The sequence below is a fragment of the Rutilus rutilus genome (assembly GCF_951802725.1).
Source record: "Rutilus rutilus genome assembly, chromosome: 5".
NCBI lineage: Eukaryota > Metazoa > Chordata > Actinopteri > Cypriniformes > Leuciscidae > Rutilus > Rutilus rutilus.
The window spans coordinates 11,849,641-11,868,076 of NC_140213.1; the positions used below are offsets into that span (position 1 = coordinate 11,849,641).

Consider the following 18,436-nt stretch of genomic DNA (forward strand, 5'->3'; position numbering starts at 1 on the left):
TGATTGGCAGGAACTAACCGATTTAATTTTTCTACAGGCCTCGTGAGAGGAAGCGAACTCAACCTCTTTGAGGAGGTCGGCCTGGTATGCCTGCAGAAGCCCCGTCGTGTGCAGGCATGCACCAGCCCGACCTGCTGCCAGATATGCCTTCCCAACCAAGGCTGATGTTGCACGGCAGGGCTTGGAGGGAAGCGCCGGAGCTCTCAGGGACGATGCAGCATCAGGCGAGAGATGGGATGCAAACGTCTCTTCAACCCGTGGCATCGTCCCATAGCCCTTCTCTTTCAAATCCATAATCGAAGCATAGATGTGAATATGGGGGTTCGAAAGTCGTGAAGAGAATGGCTTGTTCCACGATCTCCACACCTCGTTGTGGAGATCGGTGAAAAATGGGAGGCTCCGGCGCGAAGGCTGTGACCGGGCTTGCAGGAAGCGCTCATCGAGTTTGCTTTTTCTAGTCACTTCCTGCTTTTCTGGTGGCCAGTCAATGTTTAACTTAGCCACTGCCCTGGCCACAACCTCCAGCAGCTCCTCAAAGGCAGGAGAATGGGGTGGCGAGTCCTCACATTCTCCTGCCTCAATGCTCAAAATATCCAACTCCTCAGAGCCAGATAGTTCGAGCATCGGGTCCTCTTCACGGGCGGAAGAAGCCGCCGAGCGGGCTTCCGATCCGTGAGCGGGACCAATGGAGCTGGCCACTGAATGTTGAGAAAGGGCCGAAGCCGTCTCAACATCATCAGCCAATTCCATCTGCGATCCCCATGAATTCAAGCGCCGCGCTGCCTCAACAGACGCGGGACCTGATCCACGGGGAGCGCGTGCCTGGCCTGATTCATCGAACAGGCTCAGGCGGGAGCAGAGCGTTCTCAGGGGCATTTGATCACAGTTAGCACAGACAGCGCCCTCGAGCGCTGGCCGTGCTTGCTCCACTCCCAGACAAACAACACAAAGCGAGTGTGTATCACCCAATAAGGGGGCAAGGGGATGCACACTGCCTGTATTGTTTCTCTCTGTTCGCCATAATATAGATATATAGAGGGTTATGACCAGTGCTTTAAGTGGCCCAAAAGAGGTGCCGGTACTCTATAAAAAATTTTTTTTTTTTTTTTTTTTTTGCTGACTCCCCTCCTCCCCTGAGGTAACAACAACTGAAGGGGTTTTATATACAGCAGTCAACAGACGACCTTATAAAAAATAATAAATCCTTTTATTAGTTTGTGGATTTGTTTGAGCTAGAAAGAGCTACTGAACATAAATAAAATGTGCAAAATGGTATTGAAAAAATACCATTAGAAAGAGCTACTGTAGAAAGAGCTACTGAACATAAATAACGAGCTCGAACTTCTCACCACACCGGCACCCAGTTTGCAAGTCTAAATTCGTTGCTTACATTTAAAAAATGAGCATACAATAGCATAAAAAGTATTTTTAATGAACATAAAGGTCCATGTTTAGTAAAAATCTTCACGAAACTTAATGAAATATTTAGTGAAATTAGAAAATATAAGATATTGTTAATTTATTTTGTATACACATTCTCATATCCATATATTTTGTTTTATTGTCACGAGTAATAATCTCAGGGTTTACTGGGTTTTACACGATTCTGTTTGTAGTGTGTTATTGGTGGTGGTGTACTAAAATAAACATTGTCACGTGTGTATAGCTTTCATCTTCTCACCGCTGATTCCTGATGGTTTAGAGGACAATTACTCGAGTCGCCCCTATCGTTTCAAAGATTAGTACAACGGCGAGCGCGTCAAGTATAAACACCTCGTCCGTTTGGGGAGGTGCGCGGATTGCGCGCGCAGTCTGCGGAGACTCGCGCTGCGGAGCCAGGCGAAAGTATAAACAAGGAGGAAGCGTGCATTGTGAAGTAAAGCGGCAGCGCAGACAAAGGATTAAAACAGATGTGCAAACGAGCGTACCGGTACGCTAAAAGCACGTTCTGGGCGCACGGACAGGTGGCGGTACGCTCAAGAGCTATATTTGGAAGTGGCGCGTACCGGCCCACTTAAAGCACTGGTTATGACAATACAACACCAAATAAGTCACACAGTCACACAGAACGCTTGCTGAAGAACAGAAGCTGACGCTGTCCTTTTATAGCTTCCGCATCACCGTCACATGCGACGTCACGAGTGACGTCATGGCACAACACCAGTCAAGTTCCATACAGGCTTCAGACGCGTCACGCTGTAGGAGTTCCCCAAAGTGTCGATTCTCGACGCAGCGCGAGTTCCCTCGAAAGGGAACTTGTGTTATATTGTAGCTGTGTATATCTGCCATATGGACAGTTAACACACTTATAACAGAATGCTTCCTAATTGTAACACTGAAACAAGTATTTGTAAAGGTTCTTTGAAACAATGTGTTAAGTGCTATACAAGCAAGCTTGAATTGAAATGACACAGTCATGTGATCGATTTAAGCGAAAATAATCAAGATGATGACCCATGTTGAACCGCCACTTTCATAGTGTTGTTAAAGGGCACCTATTATGACCCTTTTCACAAGATGTAAAATAAGTCTCTGATGTCCCAAGAGTGTGTATGTGAAGTTTTAGTGATATTTTTTTACAGCATGTTTAAATTGTCATTTTTTGGGGCTCAGAAAAACGCGCCGTTTTAGTGTGTATCCCTTTAAATGCAAATGAACTGCTGCTGCCGGCCCAGGGGGCGGAGCCTCACGAGCTCGCGCTCAGAGCCAGGACAATCTCATCTGATTATCAAAACAGAAACTCTCAGTAGCGGTGTTCATTTCGACTCGGAGTCGGACAATAATGCCCACAGAGACAGAGAATATATGCTGTATGGAGATTGGAACAGGTATAGTTTAGCTTAATTATGGTTATAACTTATTTGTCATCTGCTTTTATCCACTATTAATACAAGCCTGCTGTAGCAGACCTTGTCTGAATGATGATCAAAATATACTGATGAGTTCAATTAAGTTTATTGTACATGACACAAAAGATGAAGCGTTAAGGCCATTGCACACTGAGTCCGAAATTCGCATCCGAAATTTTCGCACGTTAAAAAAAAAAATCGACCTCACGTTATGTCAATCACGCTTGCACACTGTCTACGAAACTTTCGTCCGTAATAAAAAAATTCGGATTGGGTTCGATTTTATGTGTTTTTCGCATCCACAGCCAGTATTTTGAGATGTTTTTTGACAATTCAGAGCCACCTCCCCTTTCAATCAGATAAAAATTTCGGAAAATATAACCTGTATACAGCTGTTCTGTCTGCCCAGCGCTTCCGCCGGCCGTGTGTGTGTGTCCATCCATACCATAGACTGTAAAAAGGGTCCATACCTAGACATACTGCAGTCTCTGTTCAGGATTGGTTCATGGAAATTGGTGGTCTTCTTTTTAATGTGGCTCCAGTATCGCTAGCAAAGCATCAAACTGTTCCACTGACATTCTGAGGTAAATTTTGAATTGCTCGGGATAATTCCGCAACTCCTTGATAAGAAGGTGAAACTCTCCTTCCTCTCGGCGCAATCTCAGGATTGGATGGACCCAATATTTCCTCTTTTTATTTTTCTCTTTTTAAGAAGAAAGAGGGCAACAAAATCATCCTCACTGCTTGACGAATCCATTTGTATTTTTTGCGTTTTTTTCCGCAAAGGTTTAATAAATACGCATCAGACTCAGTGTGCAAGGTTTCTGTGCGTGACGAATTTTAAGGCTGACGAACATGAAAAAACGCATACGAAAATTTCGGACTCAGTGTGCAATGGCCTTTAGTTTTACTCCAGAAAATCACTGTAAGAGCAGCTAAATAAACACAGTATAAGATGTGAGCATTTAAGTCTTATCCAAAACTCTCTCTCTCCCTTTCATTATCATGGAACATACACAAAACACTCATTACAACTAACAGTAAACAAATATATACACACCTTTTCAGTCTGTGCTTAATAAACTGGTACACTGTATATCCGTAAAACTATTCGATGAGCTGTCATAAAGTATGCGCTCTCACTTTCATTTCTGCTGTGATCAGTAACGTTAGGCCTATCGCTCCGGAGACTAAGCTGGATCACGAACAGTTGATACAGATCCATCGTCGAGTAACAACGAGAGTAAATGAAGACTGCTATGTTCATTCTTATATCAAACAACAAAACACCTCAATCGCTAAGAAGACATTCTTGTCTACAGCTGCTCAAGCGTCGAAATGATGGCGGACTGTGTCCAGCTCCCTCAGGGCGGGTCTATGCTCAAACTGCAGTGTCAAACAACAGTCGTGGGAGGGGCCTGTGCAAAGTGACGTCACATTGCCCCGAATCTGAGAACAGCTCGTTCTGAGACAGTGCTTATGATTTATGGGTGAGGTGTACTTAAATAACTAGGCAAGGCATGCGTTTTACCACTTTATAAGTGAGATCTGGGCGTAACACAAAAGGCTCAACATGAGGGTATTACAGACTCAACTTTGTTATGACATGCGCAGAAGACACAATAGCTAACAACGGCAAGTCTTCAGGGTCAACCTTAATGCACATATTAATAGTATTAAATACACCACATTACCTCCCCTTTAAAATTAAAGGTAATCTCCACATAGTGCATAAACATATAACACCAACTTAAAACTACACTTCTTACACAGAACAGAGTGATTTCACACAATAGTATCATACTATATTTAATCTCTGTAACGTGACGGCCGCTTAGTCATGCGCTCCGAGCGCCTCAAAGTCACTGTCTCTGGATCAGGCAGCCCGGGCTGGTCCAACGTAAAAGGTGGTGGGGCAGGTGCTGCGGAGACTGGCACAGCAAGGTCACTCTCCTGCTCAGCTGACTGAGTTGCTCCTTGAGGCTCTGGGTCTGAAACGCCCTGAGGGTATCGAGGTCGCAACGCCTGTACACTTGGTCAGTTAACTTTCCCTGCACCCGGTACGACACCGGACCTGTCTGTTGTGTAACTACTCCTGGGATCCATTTGGGTTTATCCACTGCAGTATTGCGTAGATACACAGGATCATCCACATCAAACTGTCTCTCGGCAGCCCGACTGTCATGTTCCTCCTTCTGCTGATACTGCCTCCTCCTCACCCTCATGGCGATGTTTGGCTTTAGGAAGTCCAACCGCGAACGCACATGTCTCTTCAGGTGCAAATCTGCGGGTGACTCTCCAGTCGCACTATTGGGAGTTGTGCGATATCGCAGTAGGAAATGCGAGACTTTGTCCTCAACACTCAAATCCTCTCCATCCAGCTTCTTCATGCCTGGTTTGAATGTGGTAACATACCTCTCAGCGAGGTCATTGGTAGCTGGATGCCTCGGTGCACCAGTTGTGTGAAGGATACCGTTCCTTTTCATGAACAGCTGAAACTCATCTGACGTGAAGGTCGTGGCGTTGTCTGTGACAATTTGCTCTGGTAATCCATATGACGCAAAAAGTCTCCGAAGCCTTGAAATGGTTGCGGAGGACGTTATTTGTGCCATCTTGAAAACCTCCAGCCACTTAGAATATGCGTCTACAACTATCATAAACATGTGACACATGAGCGGACCTGCAAAGTCAATGTGGAGCCTTTTCCAAACCTCTCCCGGAAACTCCCAGGGGTGCAGAGGAACTAGGCGTGGCATACGCTGCTCCAACTGGCACCTGTCACACTGCTTACAGGTCTTTTCAACGTCTATGTCTACATGTGGCCACCAGACATATTGCCTTGCAATGGTCTTCATCTTTACAATGCCAGGGTGTCCGCTGTGGATCTCATTAAGCACTGCTGTTCTCAGCTTTGTAGGCACCACTACTCTTGTCCCCCATAGAACACAACCTTGCTCAACAGATAGTTCCTCTCTTTTTTTGTAGTACACTTTCAGTTCTTCTTATACTTCTTTTGGCCACCCTTCCATGATGTATCTGTGCAGCCTAGATAGCTCTGCATCCTTGCGTGTTGCCTTGGAAATCTGTTTTGCACTCAGTGGTGCATCTTCCAGGTGTTCACAGATTAGTGCATGTAGGTATGCTGTCATTGTCTCTGTTCCTGCGTCCGTAGTTTCCGGCAGTGGGACACGAGACAGACCATCTGCGTAGCCGTGTTCTTCTGACTGGCAGTAGATTATGTGATAATCATAGGCAGACAGTATAATAGCCCACCTCTGTATGCGCGCTGCTGCCATTGTTGGAAGTCCTTTATGTTCTCCAAACAGCGTGAGCAGAGGTTTATGGTCGGTGATCAAGTTGAACTTCCGCCCCCACAGATATTGGTGGAATTTCTTCACTCCATACACCAGGCTCAACGCCTCCTTTTCAATTTGTGAATAGTTCTTCTCCGCCGGTGAGAGCGTACGAGAAGCATAGGCTATTGGATGTTCTTGTCCATCAGGTGTTGTGTGCTGAATAACGGCTCCAATTCCGTACGCTGAAGCGTCACATGCGAGAGAAAGCGGCAGGCTCGGATCATAGTGAACTAACACCTTGTCACTGGCTAACATTTCTTTGCACCTATCAAAAGCGCTCTGTTCCACTTTACTCCACCCCCACTTTGTTTGGTCCTTCAGCAGTCTGTAAAGTGGGGCCAAAACAGTACTTTGCTGGGGCAAAAAACGACCATAATAGTTCACTAACCCCAGGAAAGCTCTGAGCTCTTTGATGTTTGTGGGTGTTGGAGCATCATGCACGGCTCTGACTTTGTCTTTAGAAGGGTAGACTCCTTTTCCATCCAACATGTGACCTAGGTACTCGATTTGTGTTTTCCCGAAGTCACACTTTGCCTTTTTTACTCTCAGGTCATTTTCTTGCAGCCGCTGTAGAACTCTGTCCATGTTCATCAGATGCTCAGTTTCGTCCCTGCCCATCACCAGCAGGTCATCCAAATAGACCACGACGTTGAGGTCCTTCATCACGTTCTCCATGATCCTTTGGAAAATACTGACAGCAGAATTAATGCCAAAACAAAGCCGATTGTACACAAACAGTCCTTTATGCGTGTTCACAGTTGTATACTTTTTTGACTCGTCATCTAGAAGTACTTGTTGGTAAGCGGCTGCCAGGTCAATTTTGGAGAATATCTTCCCCCCACATAATGCTGCCAGAACCTCTTCAATGCGTGGTAGTGGGTATGTTTACCACAGTTACCTTATAGTCGCCGCACAAGCGGAGTCCACCGTCCCGCTTGGTTACAGGGACCACTGGAGCAGCCCACTCGCTGTGCTTCACAGGGCTGATGACACCATCTTTTTCCAGGCGTTCCAGTTCTTTTTCTACCGTTTCTTTCATTGCGAAGGGCAGGACACAGGCTTTGTGGAACCTTGGAACTGCGTCAGGCTTCACAGAAATTGCTGCTTTAATGCCCTTTAATGTCCCCAACTCGTCTTTGAAAACATCAGCATATTTATCCAACACATCTTGGATTGACTTGGGTTTAGTTGTTGGGTGCGTAACGTTTTCTATGATTTTTTAAATCATTTTCCAGTTCAGTTTGATTTGATCCAGCCATTCACGCCCACACAGCGAAGGACCTCCTCCAGCCACTACTATAAGCGGTAGATCAGCAATCAGCAGATTTCCGTAAGTCACTTTTGCAATGAACTGTCCTTTCACTGGAATGGTCTCTCCTGAATAGCCCTTCAGTGCGACGCTGCTGCCCTCCAGTGGCACATGTGAGAATGACTGCTCATACACATTTTCTGAGATAATGCTGACTCCTGCTCCTGTGTCAATGTCCATCAGCACTTTATGAAGTTTTATGTAACAAAGTTCGGGAGGAGCATGTTCAGGTAATCATCCAATCAGCACAAGAAGAAGCCAGTATAAATAAAGCCCTCCCTTACCTCCTGTCTCATGACAAATTTCTCAGCATCCCGCCACCACCCCATCACCTCACATTCAGATGGGCCTGCTCATAGATACCTATGATCTATACATTCATAGGGGGGAGTACTCTGGGGTCGGGCCGAATTCCGAGCTCGGAGCCCTCCCCCCGGACAGCAAGCCAAATACGCACTATAATATTACATCAGATTTCATTAACATGTGAACTCGTGAATTTTCCATTTACATCAAAAATTGCCCTGTATGGCCGTCGGCCAGCACCACTTGCACTGAACACAGAAAACATCAGAATTTCATCTTCTATTTCGTCAGCTTGTACGTAGCCTGTCATTTTCGCTCACTGTTTCTCTATCCCTTTTTCTCCCGTCTCTCACGTGTCCGCCCCCCAGTCCTGCATGCCTTCTGAATATGCCCGACTTTGCCACATTTATGACACTTTACATTTTTGTAGTAACAATCACTGGCGCTATGATCCTTTCCTTTACATCTATAGCACCCTTCTTGTTTTGAAGGCGAGCGCCGTCTCCCCTTTACCTTGTGAACAGTGGTGACATCATCACCTTTCCGCAACTGCTGCGCATCTCGGTGGGCTGTCTCCATGTTAACAGCAAGTTCCACAGCTCTCGCAAAAGTCAGTCTATCCTCTGAGAGTAATTTGCGCTGGCATGCCTCAGAACTGACTCCGCTGACAAATCCATCACTTAGAGCTTCATCCAGCCTGTCCCCGAAATCACACTTCGCAGCGAGTTGGCGCAGCTCAGCAGCATATTCCGTCACTGTCTGGCCGCTTTTCTGGACACATTTACGGTACCTGAAACGCTCGGCGATGACCAATGGTTTAGGTTCATAGTAATCTTTTAGAATGGTCACAATCTGATTAAAAGTTTTGTCCTTTGGCTTGTCAGGCTGGACCAGGTTGCGTAGAAGGCCATATGTTGCTGCGCCGACCGAGCTCAACAATACGGGAACTTTCTTTCCATCGTCGACATCATGAGCTTCGAACAGCAACTCCATGCGCTCAACGTAGGCAGACCACGTTTCATGCTCCGGCTTGAATTCGTCCGGTCTTTGGGAAAAGTGCGCCATTTTCACGAACTAAACTGATTTATCTCGTCGCCAATTATGAGGTGTACTTAAATAACTAGGCAAGGCAAGCGGTTTACCACTTTATAAGTGAGATCTGGGCGTAACACAAAAGGCTCAACATGAGGCTATTACAGACTCAACTTTGTTATGACATGCGCAGAAGACACAATAGCTAACAACGGCAAGTCTTCAGGGTCAACCTTAATGCACATATTAATAGTATTAAATACACCACAATGGGGATTATAAAAAAAGCACTGGGTGGATTTTTATCATTATAGGGTGGTTGTGTACACACACTGCCAACACACATTTACAGTATGTTCAAACACCATGTAAAAGTGAATTTTGCATAATAGGTGCCCTTTAAAATTGGCATCAAGTGGGAGTTGTGATAGTCTTTTCTTCCCTATTGTGACGTATATCTGAGTGAAATGGCTTCTCGAACAAGAAAAAAATGTAGGGCGGTACCTGGCCAGTACTTGACAATTTAGGACGGCACTTGATTTGGATTGATGTTGTTTGCTATTGCTGTGATCTCATGTGACTGACAGGTTGTCTCGCCTTCACACCAGTAAACACATCATCAGAGAAGAGATGTACTTGCAAGAGGGAGGGTATGTTATTTTGATTAAAGATTACAAAAGCATATGAAAAAATATATATAAATAAGGGTATGGATATATTATGATCATATATAAATACTCTTTAATATTTCATAGAAAACAACAACTGTTCATTTTGATTTCTTTGTTACTTTAAAGATGATGTTACTTTGTATAATATTCATATTGAATTCTAGCAAAGATGACAAAATATTTATTTGCAATTGCTGTCCTGCAGCAAAACATGAGGACAGTTGCATTTTAGACCATACATGCAATGGTGATTTTGTGTGCAACCAGGACACACTAGTGCAAAATTACTATGCCAGAATTGTGACATGACAGCTTAATTATATGTCTGGTCTCTCTGTATCATTTCAGTGAGCTTTTTTTGGAGGTTTGACACATGTGAAGTAAGGTGATTTAAGCATTTTTAAATTTTGCAGTGTGGAGGACCAACATAACATAAAAAAAAAAAAAAAAACCTAGATAAAGAGAATTAGTCACACTTTAGTTTAGGGTCCAATTCTCACGATTAACTAGTTGCTTATTAGCATGCATATTACTCGGATATTGGCTGTTTATTAGTACTTATAAAGCTCATATTAATGCCTTATTCTGCACAACCATATTCTACAGTACATCCCTTAATCCTATCCAATACCTAAACTTACCAACTTACTAAAATAATACAATTATAATATAAGAATTGTCAAGAATTGTCAAGAACAAAGAATTGTCCATTTTGATTTGATGGTTACTAAAATAAAGAAGACCCATCAAAATGTACAATGTTACATAATTTTATACTTACATTTCTTAAAATGCATAAAGTTTACAAAAGGCAAAATCAGGGTTGATATTAACAAGAAGAGAGGAAACACATCAATACAGCACTGCCTTGAGAGTCCATGCTCTGATATAGGAAAGCATTCATTGCGCATGATAAGTGTTCCAAAAAAACAAAAACAACCTGCATTTATAATTAAGGACTACGTATAAATTCGTCGAGGAGAATCACTTGGAAAAAATTGTGACGATCTTTAAAATATCTGAACACATATGCTCTCTCTCTGTTCTGAGCATGTGGTCTTTGTTTGAAGTTTGTGTGGCTGAATCCATTCAGCTGTCACTGAGAGACAGCAGCAGCACTTGAGTCGGTCCACTCAGAGTGTGCCACTCGGTACAGGCGGGCGATTCTTCATCTCTCTTTCTCTCTTCAGTCCAGGATGGCAAAATAACACGGTGAAGGCGGATAGATCAGCAACTGCGTATATGGGAGACTGTTATTACAGTAAGTTTACTTTCCACTAGAGTTAAACACTCTAGACACACGCTTGTAAATGCGTATTGGTAAAATAAAAGTGAATCGATCGGAGATGTGGAGAGCCGGTGTCCTGCTGCTGCTCACCGGCTGCGTGTGTGCGAGTGTGCCCGAGGAGCCAGCGGACAGAGCGGCTACATCTGACGGCTACTGCAGCTGGATAACGCGGGCTCAGCCGCACGGAGCTGGGGGCAGGAGAGAGGGCTTCAATGAGTTCAGACTGCGAGTGGAAGGAGACCCGGAGCATTATCATCCCGGTAGCACTTATCGAGGTACATATCACTATTTCAGTTGTTGTTATAGTGCCAGAGACGCCTCACAGTGCGCGCGCTGGAGATTTGTTTTGTGTCTCAAAAACTAGCTTATATATTTTTTATAGCTACAGTAGCTGTTGGATAAACAGTAATTACACCACCACATTAGCATTCAGCAAGAATGTTATTAGATTTGAATTGTTTTCTGGAAAATGGTATATTTAATCAGTGTCAAGTCAAGGCACGTTGTTATACCAGGGCACGTCGTCAATTAGTTAATTTTAATTTAATTTATTAACTATTGTCTGTTCTCTTGTAATTAACCATTCTGTTTTTGTGGTTTTATAAATTGTTCATTTTAAGTGCTGCTGAAAGCTCTTATATAACTTTTAAATACAGATGTCATAAAAGATGGCTTGATTTAAAGGTGCAGTAGCCTAAGTGATCTCTCAGAATTGTTGTTGAACACTGTTGATATTTGAAATCAACCCAAACAAATACACCCCCTCTCTTCATTTCTCTGCCTTCAAAATTCACAAACAATTTACAGCCCGCACATAACAGCCTTGCTCCAAGCTGCTGTGTTGCCAAGTCCGCTATTTTCCCACGGAATTGGGCTACATTTAAGTCAGTGGTTCTCAACTCCAGTCCTCGTGACCCACTGCTCTGCACATTTTGTATGTCTCTCTTTTCTGACACACTCAGTTCAGTTCATGGAGTCTCTCCTAATGAGCTGATGATCTGGTTCAGGTGTGTTAAATAAGGGAGACATACAAAATGTGCAGAGCAGTGGGTCACGAGGACTGGAGTTGAGAACCACTGATTTAAGTTGTTGCCGTGGGTATCTTTTTTTCTGCGAGTTTATTTCCACCCCCTTAAGTACGATTTCGGCACTCCAACACCCCCAGAACACCCCAAGATGTACAGATATAGTGGACAATTTGGAATTTTGACTGGCCATCGGGCTACTTTTGATGCACAGACCTGGCAACCCTGCCAAGCTGGTCTCGAATGCGCCAACAAGGACGCTAAACACAGCATTCTCTAGTCTACTGTTACTAGCTGGCCTCCGTTACACACGCAATGCAAGAGTGGATGTATTTATCATAGCTGAAGCTAAGAAAAATAGTGCTTCACGAAAAATAAAGTAAAGATGATGAACGAACAACAAGGAAGCACAAACAAATGAACAAAGTACACAAGAGTAAATACAAGCAACAGTTGATTGTTAGTCGCCAGCAGCACAGCAGCTCCAGACAAACAATGACACTCAAAACTGTCCTGTAACTACAGTATGGCTAACATTACAACAACTGACATTTCTTGTTTCTGTGAAACCGCAAAACCAATGTTACTTATGTAAGGAGCAGAAACAACGCAACCTCTGCATCTGTTTTCATGACTTTCCGTGTAGGTCTCTCCAGCGCTGGAAAGCTTTTCTAATATTAAAGCGGGTTCTAAAGCTGTTGCCTGATCATAACCCTTCTTTTTCCAGTGATATTCCTCTGATATTTTCTCTTTTGGATTGTCTATCATCTCTCTTTCAACAGTCTTTCTTTAAATCTCCCTCTTGCTCACTCTCTGTCCTCCACCATCATATGCGCCCTAATGCTGATTGGCTACACATTTGTTGTGGTGCTCGGGTCCGACCAACTTTTCAACAGCATTTTTTAAAAACCGCTTACTGCACCTTAAATAGGCAGTGTTGACATATTTCTTTAAAAAAAGACCTTGTCAGCTTACACTGCTCTCCTATATGAGGCTGTAAATTGTTGTATGCACCTGGTATCAAAATTCTGTCTAATTAGGTAGTCTAGTGTACAAGGTTTTGAGACAAGATAGGAATACTGCAGATAATGTCAGGTTTAGAAGACACTAAACTTGTGTATCTTTTTACCTATACCAAAAAAAGGATTTTATTATACATTACACAAACTTTTACTAATAGGTCATTATCAAACATTATTTAATCATAGATCAGTAGTCCATATACATAGTTTCATGTATAATTTGACTATGCAAATCAAAGTTTTATAATTTGTCTAACCATTTGTACCGCTGCATTGACCACGGATCTGTTTATATGTGTTTCAATATATGTTTGAACGATTTTGTAGATAAGAAACATTTGAGCATAAAGTATAGAAAGAAGAAAAAGTATTGGAAATACAAGTTGTTGGAGTTGTTGTTTTTTACTACAAAAGAAGTGAAGTTCGTGAGGAGAGAACCCATCTAATCTTTCAATAAACTGCCAGAGCATATACACAGCACACACCTTGCTCTGACATCAGCTGTTTCAGCATCCCTTCGCACCAGAGCTCAAGTTGAAACAGCTTTCTTGAGCCCCTCAGCTGCGAACAAGTCAACAAACTTTAACCTCAATAGCTAAAGATTTTATGGGCAAACACACTTGTGAAATGCTAACGATTCTGTATCATGATACCTGATATAATTGTGAGTGTTTTATTGATTTTGATCACCTGTGAAATCAGTCAGAAAGGTCATGTTGAATAATTATTGTGATTTATTTCCAGTAACCCTGTATGCAACCAACCCTGCATACTTCAGAGGCTTTACTCTTATCACTCTGAAGGAAGGGCACAATGGTGACCATGAGGAGGATTATGCTGGAAATTTCCAGGTGAGATGCATCACATGTTTCACATACACAGCATTGAATACAATATATGGCCCATGTGGTAATTAAATGTTATGTTTAATTTAATGGGATAGTTTATCCAAAAAGACAAATTCTGTCATTAATTACTCACCCTCATGTCGTTCCTAATCCTAACCCATAAGACTTTTGTTCCTCTTCTAAAAACAAATGAAGACTTTTAAAAAGAAACCTGACACATTTCTGTCCCTCCATTGAAAGTCCAAGCAACCAAAAGTTTGACGCTTCAAAAAGTTCATAAAGACATTGTAAACATAATCCATATGAATCAAATGTCAAGGAAATACGATTGAGCTTCCGTTTACCTTATTTAATTAGCTGAATATATGTGCATTGACCAATGTATGTGAATAAAAGCTTAAATTAAATCTTTTCTCAATTCATATGGATTACGTTTACAATGTCTTTTTGACATTTTACGTTTACAACGTTTACTCAACTTTTTGAAGAGTCAAAGTTGCATGGACTTTCAATGAAGGGACAGAAATCTCTTAGGTTTAATTAAAAATATCTTCTTTTTTGTTTAAAATAAACAAAAGTCTCATGGTTTTGTAATGACATGAGGTTAAGTAAATGAAGACAGAATTTTTATGTTTTGGTGAACTAACCCTTTAAAGGAAAATTGTATTTAGTTGTATTATGTTGGGCCTCAACTTGATGTCCAAAGAACACTAATTAAGGGTAAATCCTTATAGATTTCACAGTTGCATTAGACAGGATCTCATGAATATTATGCACCTTATAGTCCTTCTGGGACAATGAATTAGAGAAGATTCCACAAAGATAAAGCCAATGGTTTAGTTTGTATTAAGGCAGCCCTGATTGCCTGGCTGTGGGATCTACTGTACTCCCTTTGTGTGCTGGAGCCAAGCTCAGATTCAGCCACACCTGGCAAAGCTCTTACATCAACACCATATGCTGCCTCTCCGCACGAGCTCTCATGCTATGCCAGAGAGTGGAAACGGAACAAAAAAGGCCCATTAAATGTCACATAAACCATAAATCTCAGCTCCCTGCAGAAATGCTCTGCTCAAACCTGCTCGTGCACAGAAGAGATTTCTTGTCTTTCTAGTGGGATATACGTAGGACAGTGGTTCTTAAATGGTTTTGTTTCAGGTACCAGGTTAGACATTTACAGTTACAGTTACAGTTGTGATGAACTCAATGCAACACCATACCAAAATGGTTCAGCATTAAAAAGTAATCAAAAATGTCTGTTAAATCAATTGGAATTTATTAAGAACTATGTTGGACGAGCAATATGAATGATTTTGATCGTTTTGTGCTTTTTAAAGAGTGTGCTTGACCCAAATCATGTTTATCCTTGTTGAAAGTAAACTCATTTTAATCTGGGCAGTATTTTCTATAACCCTGCATACTTCTGTTAAAGTTTTTTTGAGGATGAGGGCATGTCACACAACCTATCCATGTTGACATTTGTCTAAATTTGTTAGATTCTAGATTCTGACATCTAATGTCAGATGAATTTGGGCCAAAATTCCATAGAGTTAGACTGAATATGTGCAGTTGACGTGAACAGTATATTTCTCTCTTTACAAGCTTTTCATGATTATATGTTTCACAAGACCGAGGATGAAGACAGACGAAGGCAGATTCAAAATATAAACAAGGTTTAATCCACAAACAGGTGATAGAACGTAACTAGGGTCCGACCGTTATGGATTTTTGGGGGTTCATGCCAATACTGATATTAGGGAGTAAAAAAAGCCCTATATCGATATATCGGCCGATATTATTTATGTGTATATTATAGTACAGTACCAGTGAAAGGTTTGGACACACTTTCCCATTTGTGTGTCCAAACTTTTGACTGGTACTGTACATAGAATACAGTATACATACACAAGAAAAAAAAAAAAGAAAAAAAAAAAAAAATATATATATATATATATACACACACACACACATTTTTTGCAATGATCACTCAAATGTGGAGATCAAACACTTATAATGATGTGACAAAGATACGTAATGGAGGCAGGATGAATTATAGAATGAGAATGATACATTTTAGCTGGAACCAAACTATTTTGGCCCTATATGGCCCTATATGAAGTGTTATAATTATATCAATTTCAATTATTGGACTATTGCTTGATGTTGTAACATAGCGTTATAGGCAGAATGGGTGACCACCGTGTCTACACCTAACGCGGCCCTTTTTGCTCGCGTCGCAACAGCTAATAGCTGTTTACGTTGGATGCGACAAAGCGCCCGATACAAAGCAGAACTAGACATCAGTTTACTGTCAGAGATTTGTCGCTCGCGTCGCATCCACATAGACGGATTAACCATATGGGCAAGTGGGCAAGTGCCCAGGGATGCCACGTCCAGGGGGGCACCACGCAAATATGTTTTTCTCTTTTAAAACAAGCGATTCATTCATAAGCCTAGGCCTATAAAAACCCTTTCATCAGAACGTTCTAAATTCCCTGAATGTTTTGTTGAAAGCTTATTATTTTCATTATTATCATAAAAAAAAAAAAATGTTTTGTGGATGCACGATCTACCGCCAGATTCACACTACTGCGTGAGCACGCGCATTTCATTTCAACACCCATATTACACTAGCGTGTCCACTGGCACGGAGCAGAGCGAGTGTTTTCAAATAATTCCAATGGAAGTTGAGCTTTAACACTAGAACTCCCAAGGCGGTCATTTTGACCGTTTTTAAATTTTACAATGTAATAACTTTGTTAAAATAAAAATAAATGTGGCTGTAGGACTCTGACTTTTCCTAAATATGTGTATATTTTATTCTGACACTGTTATTTTATTAAAATCACAAAACACACAACAGTTCTGACTATTTCTACCTAGAATGACCATAACAGTCATTTTGACCGCACGCGTTATAGATATCATAAGTCCGCTACATTGCAAGTTTCGCGGAGGGACTTCATCACACGACTGGCGAGCGAACTTCACTCCGACCACATGGAATCAAAAGCCATACAACTGGAGGAACTGCAAACAAAATAAAACCAAGGAGACGTGCCAAATCATGTCACAAAGTGTGTGGGAGCTGCACACGAAAGGCGGTGTTTACCTGTGTGGAATGTGCGTAAGCTTCAATGATGCGGGATGCAAGAATGCGCCGTTCAAATGGGCAGTTAACCTGATTTTGTTCGTTAATATTTTTTGGTCACTGAAACGAATCGTTCTAAAGCAGTTCGTTTTCTTGTTTAGCTAATGTTCATGTTTTTTCTCAGCCTGTTTGCGTGTGTACATTTTCACATTCATTTGAATTAAAATTTTGTGTCCTGTTTATTATTAGGCTACCTATCATTGTAGATCCATTTATTTTTAGATTTTGTATTGATTATTGAACTTATTTACAAACAGGGCTGTACTAAACAGTATGAAGCTTTGACGTTTCCTTTTGTGCATGTCTATTCACGTGGTGAGTGCAGTGAAAAAAAATATTATTTTGACGCAAAACGTTCCTCAAATAGAGGCAGCGCCTGTCGGTGCAATCTTTCTTTTGTGCTTGTTTTAAGGGCTATGACGACAGGAATTAAAAGCTTCATTGGAAAAGAGAAGGTTAACATGTACAACAGATATGACATGACAAAAATGACGTTCAGTACGTCCATATGAACGTCAAAGTATGAACAGTCAGAATGACCGCTATGGTCATTCTAGTAGTTATGGAATTCCGGTAGTTCTAGTGTTAAGCTTGCACGTGAGCGTGAAGCTAAACTTCTATATGAACTGAAAACGCTTGCTCTGCTCCACGCTAGGCTAGTGGAAATGCACCATACAGATTATGGGAGTGCATGTGCTTTGCGGTTTTTGCGTCCTTTCTATCAAAATTAAAGTGCCTCGCTACCCTCATGTATGTGTGAATCCACTACAGAGCATCAGCCTTGCACTTTCAAGTTGTACTTTGCAAAAAAGTTGCAGAAAGAGGTTTTACATTTTATTTTCAGTTCAAAACCTCACAATACCATGTAGCTATAGAGATGTTACTGCAAGACCAGTCTAAAACCCTTTCACTCTCAGTACCCAGGGGCACCAAAAAGTCTTAATCCGCCACTGCGCATCCAGTGTAGACCTCATCACTGATTATAATGGGTTCTACTGTCTTTTGTCGCATCCCACCTCTCACGTCCGGAGTCTTGACAAGCAGTCAAGCAGTGTCTTAAGAGTAATTTACTAACTAGTTACCAGTGCGGTGGTGGCAGTGGTGGAGTCTGTTGAATAGTGTTTTAATGCTACATTGTCACCTGGTGAGACACAATGCTATAAAGTAAATAAACGTAAATAAATGTCCCCGTCTTTTACTCTCACAACGAGCTTATCATACTCGTTTGCTACATTAGCTAGCTAGCCACGTTTCATACCTTATCAGTGGAGTGAAAGTTAATGTGTGCGCATCTTACACCGTGTCTGAAGAAGATACCTCCTTACTGAAGTGAAATGGTTGGCTGGTGTCACTACAGTCACCTGGGTCACCAGTAGCAAACAATAGAGGACGCTCTGCTGGACAAACTGCGCAATTACACAATTTACAAGCATTTTACCAACGTTATATGTTCTGTAAAAAAAAGTTCATATCTGTGTCATATACGGCGATGCCGATATATCTGCGACAGGCTCATATCCACCGATAAAATCGGCAGAACGATAAATCGGTCTGGCTCTAAACGTAACAGTGTGTAACACGC

General features: G+C 41.9%; 1 protein-coding gene across 1 annotated transcript in view; it reads left to right on the forward strand.

Annotated features, from left to right (window-relative positions):
• The first annotated feature begins 10,441 nt into the window (after nt 1–10,441).
• spon1a (spondin 1a) overlaps nt 10,442–18,436 on the forward strand; it is a 278,835-nt gene continuing 270,840 nt past the window's right edge. Inside the window, exons 1-2 of the mRNA XM_084409250.1 lie at nt 10,442–11,086; nt 13,603–13,709. Of these exons, the coding sequence (XP_084265376.1) occupies nt 10,834–11,086; nt 13,603–13,709 (360 nt within the window). The 5' untranslated portion in view covers nt 10,442–10,833. The remainder of the gene's footprint in view (nt 11,087–13,602; nt 13,710–18,436) is intronic.